The following is a 24,816-nucleotide window of genomic DNA, read 5'->3' as shown; positions in this document are numbered from 1 at the left end:
AAACTTTAATTACATGGGGGTTCAAAAGTGGAGATCACCTCTAATTTACTCTGATTAGACGAGCCTAAATTTACCTACAAATTTCACTTTTAACTTTTGAATGGTTTTACTGCCCAGCAACAAACCTTTGCCCCCCAAAAATAAACTTTAATCATGTGTTCATTAGGATAGAACTTCTTCTCTGACAAAAAAAAGAGACACAGGAGTCACATGAACTAGATAGCTAATTTCCTCTCTGACAAGGTAAATCATGATGGCAGATTGCGTTAGCTAATTAGCATAGCATCCCTCATTAAAGCATTGGTGTGTACATGTGCGTGCAAGTCATCTGTCAGGAGTGCAGCAGGAGGACTAATTTAAAGGGGTTTTTTGATGCCGAGCAGGATATCAGTGTTTGCGTGCGCACTGTGAGCTGGTGGGGGAAAGCAGTCGGTTTGGCAGCTGAATCGCCGACAGGCTCGAGGATCATGCCAAAAATATGTGTTGTCACCTGCCAAAGGCTGACTGGTCAGTTTATATTTAACTCTGTGAGGAAAAGAGTGAGTGTTTACTATCCCATCAGCACCATCATTTGTGTCCAGGATGACTCAGCCAGAAAGAAAATGTGATTTACTTGAGCTTGAAGTACTTTGGAAGCATGTAAACAGTATATTTTGTCAGACTTTCTGCCTAAAAAAAGTTCAGGTAAGCTAAGTTAAATTTAAACTGCAAGTGTGAAGACTCAGCACGGTTGTTTTTATGCAAATTGTGGCATTGCAATACATATTGGCACTCACCGGAGACATAAAAGTCTTAAAGACATTGCTCTGCAAGACATTATTCTGTGTGTCTGGGATGCTATTCCAGAAATATTCTTCTATTTATAAGTCTGCTGTCGTTGCTTTCATATTTTCTCTTTATTTATTTGTTTCTACATGCGAAGCAGCTCATGAAACTAGTTTGTAACTCACTCACAGACTCAGATTCATCTAAATTTTGCAGGACGCAGATTCTCTGTCATAGAGGCTGGTCAGAAAAGTTGAACACTTGACACGACAGGAAATTAGATTATTCACTAATTAATAATTGCAACAGCAGTTTAGACCCCAGTTAATGCCTTTGCCACTCATTACCTGCAGGTGGCACAGGAGCTAAAATTGCTAAAGCTATTCCTCTCCCTGTCTGTAGATGGGGCAAATTGGCTAATCTGCTGCTGCTACTCTTGCTTACAGGCCTGGTAACACGAGAACACCAGGGTTTAGCAAAATTAACCGAGCGTTTTTGCAAAATACTTCTTCGTGGTGGAGTGACTATACTCGCAGTCTAGTTGGTAATCATTCTGTTCAATAAAAAAATTACTGAAAAGGGAGAATAACATTCTACAAGCTAATAAGTTTGCTAACGGTCAGTTAGTTAAATTAATTAATGAAGGTTAATGGCTGGCTGTTTGTGTCTTGAACTGCAGATCTGGACCATCGGGGCTGTGGCTCTGCTAATAAATCATACTGACTGAGTCTAGTTTTGTGTAGTTTGCAGTGACTCTGTGTGCTTGTTGCATCTTCAGACAGGATGAAATGTGGACAGAGTAAGTAATGCAGGACCCAGCTTGTTTAAAACTTGCAAAAATGCTATCTCACAGTCATCTTGACATTTTGTTGGAAAAATAGAGAGAACTACCACAGAGTAAAAGTATCTCTTATACTGATTTATATTTACCAGCTGCACCCTCTCTGTCTGCATCTCCTCTTTTGCAGCTGGAGTGAATTTAATGAGAGAAATCAATAAACTAAAATGGCTTCACTTTTATATGAAAAAGTTAGCATCACTAATGTTTATATTTTCAGCCCATAAGGCAGTAATGTGCCCTTTGTCTGGGGGATTTCTGCAGTATTGTGCTCTATCAGAGCCAGATACCACACCAGTGACCTTTTAAGTTAAGTGACACCTCTAACCAACCCTAGCCAAAGATTTATTGGCTGCTTTGCTGGACAAGATAGCTGAGAAAGCAGCTGCACTCTTACTGATCTGCTGGTAGGAGCTTCACTTCACACTGTCCATACTGTTTACGTGTACTGTGCACTAGAGCAGCAGCGATTAGTGGAGCAGTCGAAAGAAAATGAACTGCTGATGAATCAGTCCTGTAATTTTTCAAGCAAATGTGTCAAACTTTCACTGGTTCAAGCCTCTTAAATGTAAGGTTTTGCTGTATTTCTTTGTCATTGATGACAGTAAATGAAGAGTTGGACAAAAGAGGCAATTACTAAAAACTTCAAAGATAAATTTGTGTATTGGAAGTGATATGAAGAACAAGCAGACCCTGTTTGTTTCAAGGTTTTCCTCGTGCGGCAGTTGAAATCAAGCTTTGAATATGATCAGTTTGCCACTTGGAAACTCAGGCAGAGATTGCATAAATGTGTGATCATGTGTATGTGAATCTTAAAGACTTACATACTCAAACGCGGTTCATCCATTGCACTCCAGTTAACCCTAAAGGCTGGATTTTGTTCTGAGAGAGGACGCTTGCACACACACAAAAACACACAGCAGCAATTTCAGACGTAATAATTCTACCTGCGGCTTGTCCACCAGGCATCTTGCTGAGTGTCATTATTTATAGTTCTTCTGCTGTGCCACTCTCCATGCTAGAATATTCTAATAACGCTTTCCTTCCATTTATTAGGTTTCTGGGGCCTGTGTGTTGACCACAGCAGTTCTCAGTTCTGCTGCAAGGCAGAAAGTTAAACTTAAGGTCCCCTATGGAACTGTTAAAGTAACAACAAAACTCCTGAGTGCAATTTTAGCACAGAGCAGCAGAAGATGGCTCACTCTTGCCTACTAATTGAAAGGCTGTGGAGATCCCGCACAATCAGCCCCTTCCATGAGTGATTATAGATCTGACTTGGTGACCCTGAATACAAATCCCCTATAGTCTCTAAACCCTCCGGTGCCTCCTTAAAGCCTGGCAAGAGTGACCAGACTGTCAGGGTGAGTTTCCAGCCTCCGTGGGGTCCTCATTATATGTGACAGTGAAACCCTCACATCTCCTTTGAGCTCACAACTTTCTACTTTCTCCCCATTTGAATGATCCCACATCCACCGTTACCACCTGCTTGTTTCCCGCTTCCTAACTGATCACATAAAGCTCCCCTGCAGACAGATACAAACCAAGAGCACGAATGGCCTCAAATTCGTACAATCAGTTCTCGTTGAAGCTCACGCCGCTGCCCTTTTCTGAGCTGACCCCTCTGACACAGAGGCTTGAATTACCCTCAGCAGAAGGAGCAGTGCAAATGAAATATCAATGATTGCACTTTGTCTGTCAGGTTCAGCGTGTGAAATAAGGCTTCATTACATCCTGGAGTGGAGGCCGTGCACAAAGAGGCAATGAGATGTCCTTTTTATATGTTAATCAGATCTTGTTTGGTGGCAAGTGGAGCTCCTAATAATATAAGACCACAGAATTCAGTCACATTTATTTCTATAAGAGGCTTTTGTTGATTTTTGCAAGGTGTAAGTTATTTCCTTGCAGCAGTTTGCTGTAAAGGCCTGCTCCGATACGATAATGCAGACATGATGCACATGTTTTTTGATTCAGTGTGACTTGAACTTTTCGAGGATATCATAATCTCAGATCTCCATTGCAAATAAATGGCCATAAATTAAGTTGGAAATCATAGAGAAAAGATGCTCCATAGCTTCAGAACTTGCATTCTTCAATATCAACGTAGCTGCCTGTGCAAACATGAGGGGCCACTTCCTCATTCGGCATACTTTTAATGTTGCCAATTTGCCAAAAAAAAAAAAAAAAAAACCCAAACAGGCTCAAGTTGTAGCCCACAGTGTAACTATCTCCCAAAGCATTGTGGGAGCTGCAGGGCCACAATGTAGAGAAACTTAGAGCATGATTATCCCTCAGATAAAGATAGGAATGATCCATTATTATTAGTGTCTCGTTGCATTATTGATATATATTTTCGACATCACAAAGGCTCAGATTGTCCCACCAACATGGTATTCATATTCCTGTAGCACTGACACTCTCCTCAGATGCTGGATTTGTCCTTTGAGAAGAACAATATACAGCCTGCCTGTGACTCCTCTAAAAGCCTGTAAATAAAGAGAGGGTTCAGTAATGGTGGTGCGACTCACTCATCTCTTTCGGCCGGTCCCTACTGATCTGGTGTCGTGCACAGTGTTGTGTGCTTTCCTGGAGTATGTGAATTTCCCGTCGTATGCCGTGTGTACCGTGGTGACACACTGGCACACACACACACGTACATTAACACACACACACACACGCACAGATAGACGGGGAGCTATGTTCTGATCACTGCCAAGCCAAAGCATGCAACATGATAAGAACTTTTTTTTTTTTTCACATGAACACAGATGCATTACATGTGTCAACAAGGAGGCTCACCAGTTTCCAGCATGGGAAAGACCCTACAGTACACACATCAATGCATTATGGTAGTTTTACATTGCATAAATTACACTTTTGTTACATGGTAATATTCATACATGACTCTTTCAAACTTAACGTGACCACAGTGGAGAGACAAGCCCGAATGAAGTGAACATGAGTGACGATGGATGCAATGAGGTGTGGGTGCCATGTGGAGTTATGTCGCTGTGATGTGATGTGGTGATGCCACGTGAGTAAATGATCAACAAATCACTGACAACAATGCGGAAATACAGAAATCAACAACAACAGAATACAGCTTTCAAAAAGAGATAAGACGCAACAAGAACAGAAAAGAAAGACAAAACCACAAGCTGCTTTCTGTCTCGGCCCCAGAGAGTCCTCCTTTGAAGTGGTTTGCTTCAGAGATTGGTGCAGGGGGGGAGTTGAGGAGTTGGAGGAGTTGACAAGTTAGCAAAGACCTTCTGTTGTGCACTTTGTTTGTACCTTTAGCTAATGGTCCCTAAGCCCAAAGCAATCACAAAACACAACAGCACCAAACGGCTTCTATCAAGCAAAGTTCAAGCTGCTGAACTCCGATCGATTCTTGTCTCTTTTTCTTTTTGTTTTGTTTTGGTTTTTTTTGTCTGCTTTTCCAATTTCCCCTCCAGCTTTGATCTTTATGAAAGTCACACCTGTTCAATTTTAACTGCTGCCTCTGGAATCTCCACATGTATTTAATGGAAGCTCAAGGAGTGTTTTGGGATACTGCAAGACTGTGAGACTTGACTCAGTCACCATTTATCTGATAAACAGCTTTATGAAGCTGCTTTTTATTTTTGCTTTTCTTTAAAGTGGCAAACAAATCCATAACAAGAGTTCCCTGATCTCCTGCATTTCTCTGTCCTTCAGTCCATCCATGTGGCTGATTTAATACACACCAGGCCTCTGCGGTGTTTAAAGTGTGATTTTGATCTGTGCTTGTTGGCCTGCCACTTATTATATCCAGCACCGCGGGGGCTACGGTTTGCCATCAGCACACGTTTGCTTATCTGCTACTTTCTGCCAAGCTCAGACAATGCAGCAAAGCAGCCCTGTGCAATGTGCAGCCCACAACAAACAAACCATTTTGGGGTGGATGGCTTAATTGCTACTGATGAGCCTTGGCCAGATGAATGCCATAATTTTCAGTGAAGCTCTGGTGGTAGAGTGCACTTGGGTGAATAAAAGCAGCATGCAAACAACATTTTGCGTTGTCATTTCTGCTTGAAGGGGGCGAGATAATAATCATCACAGGCCTTTATTATTGCTTTTTGTCATTCTATATTTTGTAGACTGCCTATTCAACAGTAAATATCAATTATTATACTCCCCCAAAGCCGTCATACAAAGGTACAGTTATTCCGGCAGCTAATTATTAGTTGTTCTATTTTCATATTTCCCAGGATAACGGGTACAAATTACCGCATCAGACTAACATTAGAGCTTTTAAATTGGCTGACTTGAAAAACTAAATAAAAGACTTGGAATTCAAACAGAAGTGTTTGTGCACAGATGGATTTCCAACTGGCGGCATCAGCTCTATCATTGTCATATGCCACTGAAAGATAACAGCGTTATCATCCTGCTTTGCTTGCTAAACTCAATGTAATATTTTTCCAATTATTCAAAGCTTCACCCAGGACTTGACCATTGTCCAGGAAATGGGATCTTGGTGTGATTGATTTGGATATTACTACTGTGTTCCAGTGGATTCATCTCAATAGTCTGGCAAACAAAGCGCTGACACTCTGTGGGAACAACAAGTCTTGTCTAGTGTGTCTCAGATGCACTCGGAAAACAATCTCAGAGCCTCAAAGAGACCCTAACCCAAGCTGATGGGACAGAAGTCTTCCTCTTATTGGCTCATTGTTAACACGAAGGGGAAGAAATTCAGATTGCCCCTGGAGGAAACTGAAGCATTTACAACCACTTCAACTTAGGGAACACTGCTGGGGTAGTTGTGTTGCCTAAAGTAGCTACTGCAGCACCGCTACTAACAGGATGCATGGTAAGTGGCTGCAATTAAAATTTACAGAAAATAAAAATCAAATTTGTCAAAGTAAATAAAGAAGTAAAAGAAATATTTGTGCAGATGTTACAAGGATGCAGTCGTCTTACCTGGGGACACAGGCAGTAGAGGTCTCCCCCTCGGGGGCCTCGGGGGCGGGGCAGCAGAACTGGTGAAGCACTGTTTGATTGCTGTGTGAAGAGCAGAAACAGAGTAACAGAATCAACAGATGATCAAAAGGGTTTCGTTATGTACTTCATGTAAAAGGTGATCTTTCTTTTGGTTATTATTTTTTTCTATCCCTTAAAATTGGCTATTTTCTTAACCCCTCCCCCAGTTAATTATTGTCCAATCATAGCTTAGCAACTGTAATGTAACATGCAAACGTTATCTTGTGCAGCTAAGTAGCTTATTGCAGTGGTAACCCAGTATTACTTCCAAGGTCAGCGTGACTTCACAAACTAGACTTTATTATTACAGGTTATGTTTAAAAAAAGCCCTGATCATTACAGCACATCCATGAGTAATTACCCGCTGTGTGGAAGTCATTACTGTGCAATTAGAGCTGGATACAGCATTGGAGGCGGGTCTCCGTTCATGCCTCTGAACGCTGCTCTGTGGAGCATGAAGCCAAAAAAAAGCCACTTCCTGCTGTAAAGAAATTTCCCAGATGAATGCATGCTGTACATTGTCTATGGGCTGCAGTGGCCATGCAGAACGTGCACCAGAGACTTCCACCGGCTGAGCCAGCTAACTTCCAGTTTAGTTCTCTGCTCACTTGAATGGGGATAAAATGATTTAATGCTGCACCTTGTCTAGACTTTGCAAAGGCTATTAAACCAAATTGACTCATAAAAGGTCAACAAGAAAAAGCCCTTTCAGCCAACAAATGAAGTCAAGGACTAACTGTTTTAAAATTTACTGAGAAGAAGAGGTAAGTTCTTCACCTGGCCACCAGTTGTCCTCAGTGTAATTATTATTCTAGCTCATCACCTGACCAGTCTCCGACCTGCACACCTGCTTCCCATCCATCATTAGGCCCAGTACATACTCCACACTCAGCATTCACCCTCTTGCCAAATTATCTACGATGCTTCCCAGCTGTAGCATTTCCAGCCTTTCCCCTGTTTTGCCTGCTTGCCTGTTTGACCCGTTGCCTGGTTTTTACTCCCTCTTGCCTCAGGCCTTCTGGTTTTGTCAGCATTTTTGTGTGATCTCCCAGACACAACTTCTTTTCTGATTATTGACCAAGGAAAGACTGTTTCACCCGACCACAACCTCAGCCTGCACTGTCTGCTTGTTTTCAGTCCATGTTTTTAAAGCGACTGTCTCCAGTCCTCACACCCCCTCACTCAACCCAGACACAATGCTGCCACAGAGTTTATTTATAGGGAGATTACCCTAGCATAAAATCACTGACCCAGTGTCTGTTTGGTTGGCACAAGACAATGGCTGCTTGCATTTGAGGCATTGACAGCTTTGTCGCCTGGTTTACAGCAGTGCCACTCACACAGGGCCATGGTACAACCAGATGTCCATTACATTCTCAGGCAGTGTTTGTTCATTTACAAGAAAGCTCTGCAGGTCACCTTTATCCAGATCATATCAACATGAAGTGCAACGTGTTTGTAGTCTTAAAAGTGCAGTTTGAACACGGTCTCATGTTCTTGGCTTTGGAAAAGAAACTTAATAAAAGCTGCAGATGAAGCGAAAGGCCACATTCAACATGGTGTGCTCGGCTTTTGATATGCTTTGGTATGCTTTGTCTGCGCTGAGCTGATCTGAAAATGATTTGAAGAGAGAGATACAGACGGAGAGCGTGAGAGTTTGAGTGTTTGATCACCATGGAGATAGACAGAAAGAGACGAGGTTTCACTGTTTCAGCACCACGGACAGAGACGCAGGAGAGTTCAGAAAAAAGACGCCTGCCAAACAAAATATGGACTGCAACTAATAATTATCTTCATTCAGGTTTAATCTGCCTGTTATTTTCTGGGGTCACTGATTAACTGTGTATGAAATGTTGAAAAATAGAGACAAATGCCTCCCAAAACTCATGATGACTCATGACCCATGAAACAATGAGACAATGAAAAGAGGTAAATCTGGACAGACTGCAAAGCATTCTCACATTTTGGCAGAAGAAAAGGAAAATACAGCTTACTGGATAGTGGAAGTCTACCTGTAATGCTTCAAAGCATTTTTTAAGATATTCCCTTATTTTACTGGCATGCACTCCAGATATACAGTCACGAGTGAAGGTTGATACTGAAATATAGTGAGGAAAGAGCAGGAATATCAAATTTTAATGTGCATGTGAGACAGCCATGAGTGCATTTGCTTTTCTCCCTCCATCAGTGTGTCCTCTCCTTCAACCTGAATGCTCACATTCTTGACTTTCATCCATCTCATTCTTCAGTATCGTCCCTTCCCCCCACTCCACTCCTCTCCTTTGCTCCCCTTTCCACTGATTTTCCATCACTCTCTGCAAGTCCCCATCCCCCCATTCCGCGTCCTGCAGGCACGGTGTGTTATGCCAGAGAGGAATTTGCTCAATTACTCTTGCTGTCAGAAGATGTAGCCAGTAAAAAGAGCAGCCGCTTTCCATATGCCGTGTCCTATCCCTGGACACGGGACATGGAGAAGGACGGAGAGCAGACAGGTGGGATATAAAGATGAGAAAGCAAGGCTAATATTCCCAGCAGCAACCACACCTCCATCCCTTATCACCCCGCTGTTGCCTTTTTATCTTCTGCCCTGTAGTCAATCTCCCTGGCCTCATCTCTTTCTGTTCCCCTTCCTGTCTGTCCCCTGGGGGAGGACAGAGAAAACAAGGAGACCTGCATGTCTTCTTGTATACCTCCTTCAAGAGCGTGACTGCTGGTTCACCTCAAGAGCACTTCAATCTGTTCAGCCTAACCACCCTGTTCTCCGTGCTGTGAAGTGCAATAGTTTATCACACGACACACAAGGTCCTTTGAAAAAACTGAAGTTAGAATTTTTAGGCTCGGCAGAAACAGAGGAAGACCTTAAAAAAGGAGGTTGGGGGGTATTTGACAGCAACAATAGCAGACAGTACAGGGAGGGTATGACAGCAAATTAATTCCCATTGTTAATGTCTCCTCTAATTGTGTTCGCCTTAACGACCGTGACACCGCTGTGGCCGTTTTTAATAGGTCGAGAACACAGGCGGTCTCTGGGGGGACACCGATTAGTGCAAGCGTTGGAAGCAGCAGAGCCACTTGTTCACACAGATAAAGGGTGTATATTCTACAGGACAAGGTAGAAAAACATCAGGGTAATAGACGTGAATCAACGGTGTTGAATTAGTGCTGCTGTAATAAAGGCCGTGAGTCACATCCACTGTGTCAGCATGAGTAAAAGCAGTAATTCTTCAGGATATGACAGAAAATGATCTTATTATAAACATGCCAACTTTATAATTGAATAAATTTGGGGGATTTTTTGGGCTAGAATGGAATTTTCATACAGTCAGTGGCTTGAGCATCTCTGAATAGTTCAACATTGCCAAGAGTTGTACGCTAAATATGGAGTTAGAGCTAGCAGATTAGCTTAGCATAAAGTCAGGAAACAGCTCTGTCCCAAAATTAAAAGATCCACCTACCAGCATCTTTGAAAATTTCTTATTAGTTATTGCCTGCCAACCCCATGGTGATGACACGACAGTTTCCATTTTTCCAGTCTTTGTGCTAAGCTAGGCTAACAGGCTGCTCCCTTCTGCTTCATATATAGCGCACAGATATGTGAGTGGTATCGTTCTTCTCATCTAACTCTCAGCAAGTGAGTGAATAAGCTGATTCTGAGTGCTGACCGATACACAGTAGGTATGAATAAAGACGACATGATCTCAGACATTTCCAAACCTGCTGAGTCGTCCTTTTCTTGACGACAGCGTGGCGCTCATTTGAATTTAATCAATGGGTATTATTGGCGAGGGGGTGAAGCGTGTAGAGGGGTTAGTTGATGACGAGGCACAATGCACAGAAACAGGGAGAAGTGACATGTAGCCTCGCTGAGCCAAACTGTGTCATAAATAAAATAATACGGTTACATCTGAATCATTGATTTCACACCATATTTGAGAAAATCACCTCACGGATGAAGCCCTTTTATCTTTTAAAGCACCTTCCTTTTGATTCATCTTCACCATCCTTTGATCTCTGACTCCTCACAATTTTCTCTCCATTACTTTTGCCATCACTCTCCTCAGTTTTACTATCACCTCCATCTTTCCGCTCAAAAACAGCTTGCAAGCATTTTACAACAACTTTGGTTTACGAGGGCACCTTTTAAAAGGCACCGCTGTGCTGCAGAGATAGCACACACACGACTGAAACTGCATAAAAGTCAGCTCTCATCTGCTCATGCTAGAAACAAGCTGATATGAGAAGACTAGGAGCGATAGCTCCCTAATTAATCTCCGCATTTCATTCCACATTCACACTCATTGTGTCGACACACATTCCCATGTTCAGGATTACGCATTTCTTCCACATCGACACGAATTCTGCTCGGCACATTGGAAACTTTGCAATACAAACCCTCTCCTCCGTTTTCAAACACGCCTCCCCCGAACGCCACGCGCTGTTTGATCAACACGGGAGTCGAAGATTAAACTGAACTCACATGACTTGGTTTCTGATCTTCCACACCACTGACTCAGCTCCCCTCGTGGTCTTAACCCACTAACACCACCTATAAAAAATCTATAAGCTTTTATAAGCTCTTCCACACACTGGGTCTGTTTGAGGGAGAGTGTAATCTGCACACCATGGTTTCATTGTATTTTGTTTTAACTTCTCGTGTCTAATGTGTTTGTCGATGCACTCCTCCTTGTGTTGAATTCGGCTTTGCTGTGTCAATAGCTCTCCGGCTGATTCAACTCGGCTCAAGGCAGAAAAAGATCTGTGCACGCTGAAGTGATGCATTTTGAAGCATGGGACGGGGGGGGGATCAAAGCTCACAATAATTGATGGATTAGTTTTCACAGACCATTTCCTTTGCAGTCAGGGGAAAAAATAGTTGTGAATATGCTCACTCATTGAAATAACATAATATGCAGTATTAGGCTGCCCATGAAGGCCAAACATGGTAAACAAAAAGACAATTGACCTTGGAGGAGGCAAACATATTAACAACAGTGGTACGGCTGATGCACAACTGTTTGCTTAAAAAGGGATTTCTGGGTTTGTTGCCATTATTTCTTTTCCTTGTTTGTTTTGACACAACACTTTGGAATAAATGAATTTCAGAGTCAAGGTCAAAGTCAAATCAAAAGCAGAATTTGGAAAGAGTCAGAAAAACATGCATATATAGCGATAGTAAGGCAAGTTAAAAATAATCCCTCACTCACACGCGCACGCATGTACAGTTACTCTTCCACCATACTGAGCAACAGAGGCTGAATGTGCTACAGAGGTCATAATCCAACACCCAGTTGGACCTCTAGCTGCAGGTAGCCAATGCCAGTAATAGCTTCTGATTGGCCTGCGTGGTTTTAAGGTTAGGGTCATGTCACTTCCTGATAGTGCTTCAGCTGTGTTTTTCCTTTTTTATTTGGATGGATTTGGATCTTTTAAAACAGTGCTTGCGTAGGCAGGATCTTTTCTTCAGAGCAAAGGGGGAAAGACGCTCTTTCAAAACTATCCGTATACGTGTGGACAGGCTATAAATCCTCAGCGAAACAACCTTCTATTTAAAATGGTTTCAACCAAGCTGCTCTGTCAGTCATGCATATTTACTGTATTTCACATTTAGAAAAAGGTAATAAAAAAGGGTGCTCTGCATCAGCAAAAAGATCATCACAACCCTTGAGATTAAATTTACACTGGCTAATATATGGATTCCACAAGTCAACTCATCTCATGGCGGTATTGCTGGAAGCACTTCTATCATGTAAAATCAAAAAAAAAAAAAAAAAAAGACACTCAGAATGTTTTTGCAATACTTCACTTCCATTTGGCAAATTGGCAGTCGCTGTAAGTGGCAGTTTATCACTATGTTTTACAGGCTGAAAGTGTGCAAGGCTGTCGCAGATAGAAAAAAATTAACACACACACCCAGAGCTTTGTGGTGGAGTGTCAGGTTAAAGTGATGTATTAAACATGATTGTGCAGAGGATTATAAGCAGACACATATCCTTGAACTAAATCACACTTCTCTTGTGTGAGCTGCACCACACACACACACACAGATACACACCTCAAAATTCAGTCCTGAAAGCCTACCACATTGACTCCTTTACACACACGCACAGTGAATTAAAAAAAGCTTCCTTGAAAGATTTACGTCAGCGCGGGCCATCCCAAGCGGCTTAGCTCGCCTTCTGCAAGCAAAACCCAGAGAAGAGGAGATGGACGAGAGAGCGAGACCACTTTTCCCAAGAGGAGGGCAAACAAAGGAGGACGAAGAAAACACTGTGGCCTTGAATTCTATCCCCTAAAAAACTCCAATGCCAGGAAAGCAGCAACATCTGAGCCTTATTCACACCTCTATGAGGTTCCACTGCGGCACTTAAAAGTAAATACGAAACGATTTCATTTATGCTGCATCATGTCTGTCTGAACGCCTCTTGAGATCACAAGTCAAGATCGCACAGTTGTAAGAGAACAGACAGAAGAGAAGGAAATGTGCTGGGTGATAACTTTCATATGAAAATCGGACCTTCTTGAAGATTCTTGAAGATTTCATTTGAATGTTTACCAGGCCGTTTAAGAGCAGCACGTCATTGGTTTCAGCAGCTGCAGAAGAAAAACTACACACGATCGAAAATATCAAACGTAAATGTCAAGTTTTGATGTCATCCCCTAAAAATCAAAGGAGGAGTTCTTACTAGATTCTCAACATTTTACGTACGTCTTCAACTCAACTCCCCACTGCTGGTCCCCCTTCAATAAAACTTAAAAGGGAAGCCTTTGACGAAGGAGTAAAACAAGCAGAGAAGGAGAGAGCTGAGCCCGGGGGGGAGCAGGAGCGAACCACTTCCTGGTGCTCGCTTGTCAAGAAAGAGCTCCGTCAGCTGAAGGGGTTCAAACTGACAGCGAGCGGGATTTTTTTCTACCGGACAAGTTTGTGTTAGAAATGAAAATATAGTGTTTTTTACCAAGCAGTTACAGTATTGTGACAGAAATTTTAGTCAGTATGGTACAGGCATTACAGAGGAACAGCCGTAAAAGGTGTGTTGTCTTTAGCCACAAAAAAACACAACAGCTAGCAGCTAGCTTGCAAACATTGTTAGCTTAGCTGTTCCGACTGAAATGATTCTCATACTGATTTAAAATGTAACTAGTTTTGTGTTTAGAAAGGAAAAATGTGAAAATATCTTTAATATCGTTCTTTTTGCAACGCATGACATCTCAGGGTAAACTACTGTTAGAAAGACATTCTTACAAGATGGAAACTTTGCCACCATCAAAAGAGAAAAAAAAAATCACAAAAGGATGAATTTCAACTCGTAGCGGAAAAAAAAAAAATTGTCGTCACTCATTTTTCCATGAAAGCAGAAGTTTTTCCTACTGTTTTCATCTGATCTCCAGCTGGTGCCTCCATTACTGAGCAGTTTTAGCAGCTCATATCGAGCATCACGCTACACTGTGTTGCTGCAGGGCCATCTGCTGAAGACTTGGCAGTGGGTCAAATTTCACAGATATTTTCCATGCTTCATGCTGCTGCTTGACAGCTATCAAGCTGACGTGGTTGTCATATATGAACTAGGGCTTGGGCTGATTAGGAAAATCCCATCAAGCAGATCAGCAACAGCACCCATACATTTTGCGCTGAATTATTTTCATTTATACACTGAGGGAGGCACAAAACTTCAGCATTTGTAAATTATGGTTTTGGATTTCTGCACCAGGAAGGAAAACTGTGCAGGACAAGAAGGAGGAAGAGATGTAGGCAGATGATGGAGGAGACGTGACGAAAAAGATCACGTCATCCACGTGCAGTAACTTCTTTCCTTGAGTTCCCACACGTATGACTCATTCAGGTCCTGCTCATCTCATTCGCTTCTTTTAGGATGAAACCTCCAATGACATCACTGGCAGAGTCATCAGCTCCTCCCCCTGGCAATGCGTACCTGATGATGTAATCCTGGCATCAAGGGGTTGACAGAAAGGCGTTGATGATATAACCACAGTGCAGGGGGAGGGCAAGATGCTTTTATGGTCATCTGAATGTGAAGACAGTCTACTATGTGGAAAACCCAAATTCTTATTAAATGTCATGAGGTGAAGCACCAACGAGGCACACACACACACAGAATTTAATGCACGGCCACTCACACCAATGCAGGTTAGTCATTTGTAGTCGTGGCCTTCAGGATAAGATTCAATTCTCCACTCAACCAAGCATTTAATGCAACGTAACAAACCCACCTCTATATTAGCACACAACAAAAACTGCAGGCGAGCAAACATAAACAAGAACAATTCAAAAAGTGATCATTTATATGAGAGGTAAGATAAGGTAATTGATGTAGGAATGTGTAAAAAAATAAAATGAATAATTAAGCATGGGTGTAAATTAGTAGCCAAGGACCATGTCCCCTGTTTTTTCTCATGCACAGTACAAGAAAATTAAGGCTGGCCTCAGTTGAGGCTTTGTGTGATGTGTTGAAAAGACTAGGAAAGCCGATTGGACATGCTGTGCCTGTTCCGATCAGCTCTCCAATGCCTCGCAGCCTTAGGTGGATAGCTCTGAACATTACTCTGGGTCGTAAAGTTAACCATACCTGACGTTTCCCATGGCAAGTGTGTGCCTGTGCATCGGTGTGTTTGTACACAAAGCAACAGTGGACATGGAGATTAGACTGGATGGAGAGCAATGGCCAACAAATGAATCCCAGTAATACTTGTACTAATACATAACATCACATTACATCTTTCCTTTTGAGAGGCAATATGTGGCTTGTAAATAGTATACAAATGCACATTAAAATTCTTAACCGCAACCTTGCATGAAATAAACATTACTGTTGCAACATAAACGAGGGTTGAACAATCAATCGTTTTTATGTTGAATTTTAAAGAGTGCAATTTTCAAATTGCACGAGCTATTACAACCTACATAATTAACAGTGTGTGACCAAGCTGTGGCGAGTACAATTTTAAACCAGCGACGTTTGATTTCACCAATGTGTTACTGCCACCAGTAAATTTACTCAACTGTTTAATGGACATTGACAAAAAAAAGAGATTCTCATGTTTACTCTGTCTTTGTGTCCTTTTTGACGAAAAAATGAGGAACGAGATTAAGAGTGTCTTTCTGCTGTTCATGAAGGCCAATGTTGTCTTTTTATACATAAAAATAGCAGGTAGCCTGGCAGTTGATAAATGTAAAGACATTGCTGATGGACAGAGATGTCTGAGTCGGCCAGTTAGACTTTCAAGCATATGATGTCATCCTTAAGCTTTTCAGATTAGGAGCTCTGAACTGAGACCTCCAGGATTTGGGGCTATGAAGTCGTCTTTTTATGTCAGTTTGTGAAGCTGAAGCTAGCTCAGGCAGCTAAGGTTCAGATTTGGGGTTGCTGCTGCCTCCAAATGGAACCTGTAGGTCCTCAGCAACAAATAACTGCATTATTTCATCTGTTTTTAGAAGCAAAATAACTTTATACTATCATAACCACAGATATAGGCTTAATAATCAAAATTTCAATTACAAAATTATGCAGAAAATCACTACTAGATCAAAACGTTCAGCTCTAATGCAAGTCCATAATTTAACCACTCGTCTAACCCTCATTGGACACACATACGCGCACACACACAGATGCACACTAGCACACATGGTGCAAAACAATTTGGATTGTCTGCTGAGGGATTTTCAGCACTAAGCTCTCAGGAGGTGAAATCTCTGTGACAGATGGGTGGACATTTTTCCACAACTGCACATGGTTCCTTCTTTCAAACATCCCTTTTCCCAGAGCTACACAGGTCATTAGCTCACTGACCAATGAGAGTCGCGCCACGGCATTATCTGCCCTTGAGGAATCCCACCGTCTCAGAAGGACAAACACTGGAGTAACACACTTTTAAATGATGCATAATTTTCAAGACATCTGTAAGTGTTAGTCTACGGTCCACACATTTGCATTATTACAACACCTCATATGTTAGCAGCCGCTGACTGCCAGCTAATAAGACCTTTTGTGCTGAAAGATAAAACTGGTTGTAATGCATTACAGGGCCATGAAAAGAGTGTGATAAGAGGGGTGTATTATCAAGTGTTACACTTATCACATCTACACGTTACCACTTTTTTCTTACTTCCACAATGACTGTGCTATTAAACTGTATCGCTGGTAAGCTGCTGTTAAAGTGGCCAACTGCTTAAAATATACTGTAACTGTTGGCTAAGGCTTCTCTTTTATGTAAAAACAACAAGAGATTTGCTTTGATAACAAATTTAAGTATGTCTTTTAACATAATAATTCTATTATTTTTACATTAATGATAATAAAACTGTAAGGATCTGCAGAGACTTTTGATTATTTAATCAAATTATCTGCTTATATTATGCAATCAGATTGAGTGACGCCAGATGACAACACTGATGAGTTTCCCATTTGCAGCCATAACTCTGGAATATGCAGATTGCATACTGATGTCCCACGCTGTCTCCTGATTGCTCATTAGGCATACTGTTCACTTGCATGAAGAAGAATTGAAATGCATCAATCAGATGTGTGAATAATTTACCTCCAACCATGAAGGACGCAACTTACTATGCAGCCAGCGTAACATGACTAACAGCAAAAACATATTCAAATCGTATGCAGAGCTATAATATGGCAGTGCAGTATTTACATATGAAAGATGATGTCATCCGAGACATCTGGATGTGTCAAGGATGAAGATGACACGTCTGTCTTTCAGTAAGTCGGGCATCTTGCCCAAGTGACTGCCAGTTGGGAGCCATGTTGAAAGAAAAACTCATGGTTGGGCCAAACGTTGTCATTTTGATTGATTGGATCATAGAGGCAGAGGACACTGGAAAGAATCTGTCTGCATTTTAGCCAAGTTACAAGCAAGGAAAGTGGGACAACATTTGGACTCTTCAGCCCTGTGAAGCCTCTCAGTATTAAATTATTCTGCCCCTGTCCTGTTCTTTAATCTGTCTAATTATTTAGCCTGTCTGTCATTCTCTTTTGTAGCTACAGTATCATTTTACCATGTTCTTCATAATCATCTTCCCCTGCAACCTGAAAGGTGCATAAAGACTGCCAAAATATACCATCAATCAAAAGCTGCTGGCTGGAACTGACACGCATAAAGAAAGAGATCCAAAGAAATCAATTTCTTTAGTCACTGTATTTTTGAAAGAACACTGAACGAATGAAGAATGTTTTCAGGGGTTTCATATGGATGTAGGTCTGGGATCTGTTTAAAATTTAATAAAATCAGGAAATTCTGACTTTTGATCCAATTTTGTGTGCGCAGTCCTGAATTGTTTCTCTGTGTTTCCGACCACATTTCTGAGAAATACACATTCGGGTAATTGTAACTTTATTTGCAAAGATACAGAGTGGAGCAAACTTATTTATTTCTAACCTGTACTCAGTATAATCAATTTAGCAGTGGTAACGTGTTGACTAAATTGGATCAAACCAACACCTCAGACCAACAGAGATGTCCAGGAAACCAAAGCCTAAGCAAGTTATATCCTTGATTACCATACACCCACCACATAAATGAAAAAGCCCGAAAATGATGCCCTATATCCCCTTACAACAGCTGTTCTCTCTTCCCTTTAACACCCAAATGCAATCTTTAACAGGCAAACACGAATGCACACTGCTGGATTACAGACAACTGGGACTGTCTTTGCTCAAGTTGTGCATGAAAACAGCTAATATTCTACCAGGGAGTCAGGAATCACCCGGCAGCTACGTCCTCTGAGAAATGAAGCAATTTAAAAGCACTACGCATCAAATGTGATATTCATGATTTGCATTCCAGCAGCAGCCGAGCCAAGCCACCCTGTCATAACCGAGCAGACGTGATTCCCATTCAGACCGAGGGGAGGGGAAGCAAAGTGGAGAGGAGAGAGGAGGGTCCAAGTCTCGATGGCAGGAAGGGAAATGTAGAAAGGAGGACAGGGCCAGAGCAAGAGAAGGATGGTGTGGACCAGTGTGCCATTTGAACACCATGCATAGCTGATTTGGTAAGAGGTGAGATGGAAACTCTGCATCTCTCTGGGTAAATGTACATAAAGGTCATTTTGATTCTTTGAACAAATAACTGATACTGTCCATTTATGGTGAGGACGGTGTCGTCCAGCGAGCCACACAGCTGTGTAAGCTTTTAGAAGTCTAACTTTTCTTCAGCACACTGTTAACACAGGTTAGTTTGTTTCACCTTGTGTTGGTCGTGCATTTCTCCCACAAAGCTTAAAGCTTAATATATTATTTGGAAAAAATGCCCTTGATAAACTGAGATAAAAGATATTTTGGCTTGAAGATAAGGATGTGGCACCTGGAGATGAAGGCTAGAGTGGCTCCAAGGGGTTAGCATAGTTGTGGGAGCCTGGCAAAGCTTCGGGCTCATTGATCTGAGAGCATCAGAACCAGGAGACACTGCAGCATCCAGCAGGCAGTCAGCAGGGATATTCTGGAATATATGCATGTGTGAGAGTGTGCTGAACTTCCCAACTCTAAGTGCTATCTGTTCATCCCAGTTTCTTCCTGCAAGAGACGAGGGCAGGAGATGGCACATCAGATGGCATACATTGTGCTCTAGCTGGTACAAAGCCAGAAGGAGGGGAACGAGGGCATGGTGGGCGTCACGGCCAGCGCGGAAAAATATACTGCCAGGTGGCCTGTTAGGGTTTGTGTGCATTAGTGAGTGTTTTGCGTGTAAGAGCCTAATATATCTGCAGGATTGTGTGGGAGGCAGGAAAGCAGCAGAGAAGCACCTAGAGCATTGTGAGAACCCTGGGATTTCCACCTCAGGCAACAGGATTGCTGCCTTTTAGACACGCACACGCCTCTAAACACACCACCTTGCTGTCCCTCTTCTTGAACACAGGGTCCAACCATCACGCTCTCTCACTTCAACACACACGGCATCCCCCAAGTGTATGCAGAGAACCAAAGGACAGGGTGGACTGAACGCAACAGCCCAGCCAGGAGATGGAGATGGGTTAAGTGGTGGAGAGCCTGACGGTAAGAGGATGGGGCTGAATACTGATCCAGACTGCAGAGGTGGCCACTGTAGCATAAGCTGCTGATTACAGGAAAGGGGAACGGGGAGGTGGGGAGGAGAGAAGAGGAAATGTAAAAATACAGTGAGTCTGAAGGGGAGAAGAGACGAGGACAGTCAAGGAGGGGGAAGGAGTAATGAGTTACGGTGGACAAAGGTATCATTTGTAGGCTGGGAACAAGGAGTCAAAGATGGGGAGAAAATGAGGATGCGAACAATGGAAGCTGAGAGTGGGAGGTGTAGTTGACAGGGAGAGGAGGAAGAAAGAAGAGTAGACAGGATTGCTGAAGGCTTCCCTCACATCACACGGGCCCCTTAAGAATCCTTCTCAGACTGAGTAACACAATTGCAACACTTCAGATTCCTCCGTCTGAGAAGTTTGAGCTCGTACCAGAGCAGAAGTCTGCTAGGGACGGAAACAACTTTTTAAACCACATTCACTGTTCGAAAGCTGAAGGCTGCCTTGATTTGCATTCTTCAAATTATGCCACTGGAAGAGATGCGGAATGCATGATGTGAGTGAGCGAGCATTTAATTTTTCATTTCAAGCTTTGCAAATGGATTCTCTGCTTCCTTTCAATCAAGTAAAACCATAGATGAGCTGGGGAAATGGTGGTGAAGTTGGAAATCCAGTACATGCCAGTATTAAGGGATTATTTGGTTACTTGCTTGCTCCCTTGTTTCCTTACTTTGCTAATTAACACAAGAACCTATTCATGTTATTATTCCTAGCCCCATGATACCTTGAACGAGTTTAGGACCCTGCATTCAGTTATTCCTTTCATTGAACCAGCTCCTGCGAAAATTAGCAGTTTGTGACAGGTATCTCCCCTTTTTTAAGAGACTTTGGGGAAATAAATGATGTGGGAACACAGCCAGTCAAACCTTAAACAGGATAATGTGATTAGACCTCTGCCTTTCACTATGAAGGGATGGGACGACGACCTGAAGAAGCGGCTTTGGATAATGAACAGTAGCACTTTTTTGATTCTGTTGCGACCGCCAGTGAAGCGACGACGAATCTGAAAAGCTCTGAAGCTTATCGGTACTTCAATAGAAATAAAGTCGGGCATATTTTATTAAATAGAGGTTGAGCACAACCTTGTTAACTAAGGCTTAGCTTGTTCCTGCTATTTGAGGCTACTTCTGCTGGTTGTCCTCCTCAGGAGAGGGCACAGGTATGATGACATTTCTAGTTTCAAGAAAAAAAGCACGACATTTTGTGAAATATAGCTTTCTTGCTGAGAGTTTGATGAGAATATTGATACCACTCTTAAGCCTGTGCGCAAAATGTGAAGGTAAAGCTAGCAGCCAGGCTAACTTAACTTACAAACCTAAAACAGGGGAAAAGCTAGCCTGGCTTAGTACACAGGTAACAAAATTCACCTACTCACACCTCAAAAGCTCACTAGTTAACCTGAAATAACGTGTTTCTTTAATGCATACAAAAAAAATGTCAAACCTATCCTTTAAAGTGTGACAAACTTTGATCCCACATCAATTATTACACCTGTAGCATACCGCTAACTCTCACAGACAGTTCAGCAGCAGGAGTAACCAGGAGTGGGGCCATGTAACATGAGGCTTGGAATAACGTGGCTAAATATACAGACACATAAAAACTCAACCCTCATTAGTAAGTTTGTGACATGTCCCTGTCGTCCACCCGTTAATAGAAATGTATCACTTCTCCGGCGGCACTGACAGCACAGTGATAAACCATCTTGTCCGACCAGGATCAATGCTGAGTGGAAATTACAATGCGCCATCACATCTCCTTCTTTCATGTATCATTGCTTTTACATTAAGGATAAGATAGTGTACAGTGCGTGCTCTCTCTCTCCAGTTGTCTTCCTCTCTCATCATTCTGCAGAACTGTCAGGGGGCATGGTTGGTAAGTCACGAATGAACCTACTTATTGAATCCCCCTCTGGCATTTATTTTGTACAACTCATATCTTTGCGGGTTTGTCTGTTTGCCCATGTCTGGGGGAAACCATGTGAAAGCAGTTTTTTTTTTCTAGTATGCATGCTAATGTATACTATTCCTGACCTGTGCTCTTTAGGAATTATGTCTTAATGGCACCATAAATCAATCTGGATTAACAGAAACAATGCAAATGCAGCCGAGTGGAACAGATGGGGCTCAGTGCAGTGCGCTGTGTGTAGTGTGCATGTGTGTGCAGCTCTGGCAGCGGCAATTCATGTGACCTTGATAGTCGCAAGCAAAGAACAGTCAGCACTCGGGACAGTTCTGAATATAGTGCGAATAAAAAGAAGATTTCATGTTTTATTGTTTTACAAAATTGAATCAAAGGGGATTTAATGTGCTTTTGATCAACACTGATCAACGTCGCTGTGAGGATGTTGCTCTGAAGCAGGTCCTGGAAAGCTTGTGAGGGTAAGCGAATGCAGAAAAATACAAGGAGATACTGGACAAAAACCTGATGCAGTCTGCAAGAAAGCTGCAGTTTCTTGGAAAACTTGTTTTCCAGCAAGACATGACATCAAACATAAAGTCAAAGCTGAACACGAATGGCTTCAAAACATCAATGTTGACGTCATAGAGAGTCCAGATCTCAATCCAGCCCAGAATATATGGCTGGACTTGCAGTTTCGTAAAAAAGAATGGAAGAAAATTGCAGCATGAAGTGGGTGACAGACTGAAGATCAAAATTTTAATGGCATTAATCTGTATGACACCAGAAAAAGACACTGACTCACAACATATCTGCAAGGAAGTAGATTTAAACTCCAGGCTTATTAGTACTGGAACTCTGAGGAGGCTGTAGGACTGTGATTTATAGCCGCTAATGTCTTTGTCTTTGCTCTTACCCCCCCCTCCCCCAGTTATGTTCCTCTGAGCGTAACATCTTTCAGCTCGTGTCTTAATGAGGAACAAGCTGTGAAGCTATAGTCTGAACAATCGAGCCTTGATCGTAGGTGTTTATTTTTTTAACGCTGTGAAAGTGCTGCCATTTGTCTCAAAGTCAGGGGCGTGCCTTTAGGAGCTGGTGCTCTGCTCGCTTTTTAACGTGTGTTTACAATGTGACAACGCTCCCCTGGCACCTGTGAAATCTCTACCTCAGCAAAGCCTAAAAAAACAGACACTTTTTTAAAGAACACTCAGCTCATTGCACAGTCAAAGTGTGGAAACACAAGGGGGCACAAAACAGAGAGCTGTAACCTCACCGGAAAGAGCAGCAACCCTGCAAGGGATATGACCAAAGCACTGAGTGCATCATTTAACCAGCTTCTGTTCTGTTAAAACTCACCCAAACACACTTTATCTCCAGAGTTTAGTCCCACCGAGCAGTGTCTACCTTGGTGCAGAATGAACAAACCACCACTGTTAAAATGCCGGCCTGGGCCCCCGAAATCAATAACCATTACGCATGTGATTGATTTAAAAGGGCAACAACCGAGTGCATAATGTGAAGATACAGGAGGAGCTTGAATTACCTGTCAGAAAATTAAGCCTCAGCTTGTCAGGGGATGTGAAGTTAATCAAATGCTAATCATGTGCAATCCAGCCCAGAGCTCGTATAGTGTGATATGATTTCTTTCTACAGGCTACTTCACTTTGGACTGTATCGCTTATTTTTCCGTTTCTTCAGTAGCTTCTATAGAAAATGTTCAGCTGCCAGTCTTTACTCGTGTTTTAACAGGCTATGGCTTCACATCTGATGGCCCTTGAGACAGTGACATTGTTTTCTGGCCAAACACATTTGCTATATTTAGACAGGAAAATTTGCCAGAGTACACTGCGAAAATATCCATCTTATTAGGGTCACTGAATGCAAGTCTTTCATGTGTGTCTTATGAGACGGGGGATGAAGCTACTGACAGTGAAGTAGTGTCTCCTGTTTGACACACTGTGCAGTTTCTAGCATTTCAATAAAAGGTCATGTTGGAAAAGGCAAAAGACCACAATGGTATACAGACAGAAAGGCAGAGCTCGTTTGCATTAAGAGCCTCTTGTGTAAAAATTGTTGGTTTTATCTGGAAAATCAAATTCGAACAGTCCGCATAAGTTACTGGAAATCTCATTAAAATGGAGACTATTTTGTTGCATCGCACACAGCATGAAAGCTACTTACTCCGCTTTCCTGGCCAATCCAACTGAGCGGCAGAGAGCGGTGGGAGTCTGCGGAACCAGGGACTTGCAGCAGGGGCTCCGCTTGTCCTCCTCGGCGGAGTCCGGGCTGGCTTGGCTCGCTTTAGGTGACTGCGGGGAGGTGGGAACGAGCTGCAGCTGCTGAGGGTGGTGGGAAGACGGCGCAGGAGGGGTCGGGTGCTGCTGAGGCTGGGCCGATAGACCGGGAATCTGCTGCTGCTGCTGCGGCGGCGGCGGCTGCTGCTGCTGCGCCTGCTGGCCGAGGTGAGCCGCGGCTTTGTTGCTCCCCGGGTGCTGATGGAGGTGGGTCGGTGCCTGAGGGCTGGCGCTGCGGTGAGTCGGGTGGTGGTGGTGGTGGTGATGTTGAGCGGGCTGCTGGACGTAGTGATGAGGGTCCCGCAACTGTCTGTTCTCTCCTATCAGGTCCTCCACCTTTCGCTCGAGTTCGTCGATGCGTTGGCGCTGCGTCTGGATCAGACTTTGCTGGTTCTGGACGATGGTGGTGAGCTCCTTCAGGTAAAGAACGGCTTTCATTGGATTATCCAGCAGGCTCTCCATTACTGACTGAAGCTGTGGCCGTGTGCCTGGCTGTGTTGACTTCTTCTTCAGCTGATTCTGGCGCTGCAAACCGTCGATGAGGCCTCTGAACAGTGCGTAACCGGGATGCTGTGGCGGCCGTCTGACGCCTCTACGCTCTGCTGGGGTTGTGTAGTCTCTCTCTCTCTCTCTCTCTCTCTCTCTCTCTCTCTCTCTCTCTCTCTCGATACTTTGTGAGGATACCAGAAATGGTGCTGATGCAAGCGGAGGATCAGCATCAGTGTGCGGAGGCGGAGCTGTAGTGGACCGATGATGTCAACACGCAGGGGAAGGAGTGAGGCTGCTCTGCACGTTTCACATGTAAATCCACAGTTTTTGCATCTCATGGCCTCACATATGCTTTGACCAGTGTCTTTGCCTGCCAGATAAATCCATTTTACTGACTAATACCTAGAAGAAAGAATCCCTAAAGACTGTCCTTTGTCTCTGAAGGTATCCTCACTCTA

General features: G+C 42.9%; 1 protein-coding gene across 4 annotated transcripts in view; it reads right to left on the bottom strand.

The window, feature by feature from the left end:
- iqsec3a (IQ motif and Sec7 domain ArfGEF 3a) overlaps positions 1-24,602 on the bottom strand; it is a 91,863-nt gene extending 67,261 nt beyond the window's left edge. For 2 of the 4 annotated variants that reach the window (XM_076721774.1, XM_076721773.1), the window contains exons 1-2: positions 23,757-24,602; positions 6,545-6,625 (exon numbers count right to left, since the gene is read on the bottom strand). In XM_076721774.1, coding sequence (XP_076577889.1) covers positions 6,545-6,625; positions 23,757-24,331 — 656 coding nt within the window. In that variant the 5' untranslated portion in view covers positions 24,332-24,602. The remainder of the gene's footprint in view (positions 1-6,544; positions 6,626-23,756) is intronic. The other 2 variants (XM_076721777.1, XM_076721775.1) reach the window with 1 other exon arrangement.
- Between the last annotated feature and the right edge of the window lie 214 nt (positions 24,603-24,816).

The sequence above is a fragment of the Chaetodon auriga genome, chromosome 22 (assembly GCF_051107435.1).
Source record: "Chaetodon auriga isolate fChaAug3 chromosome 22, fChaAug3.hap1, whole genome shotgun sequence".
NCBI classification, from domain to species: Eukaryota; Metazoa; Chordata; class Actinopteri; order Chaetodontiformes; family Chaetodontidae; genus Chaetodon; species Chaetodon auriga.
Note: the sequence above shows the minus strand (reverse complement) of the source record. Positions and strands in the feature narration are given on the sequence as shown.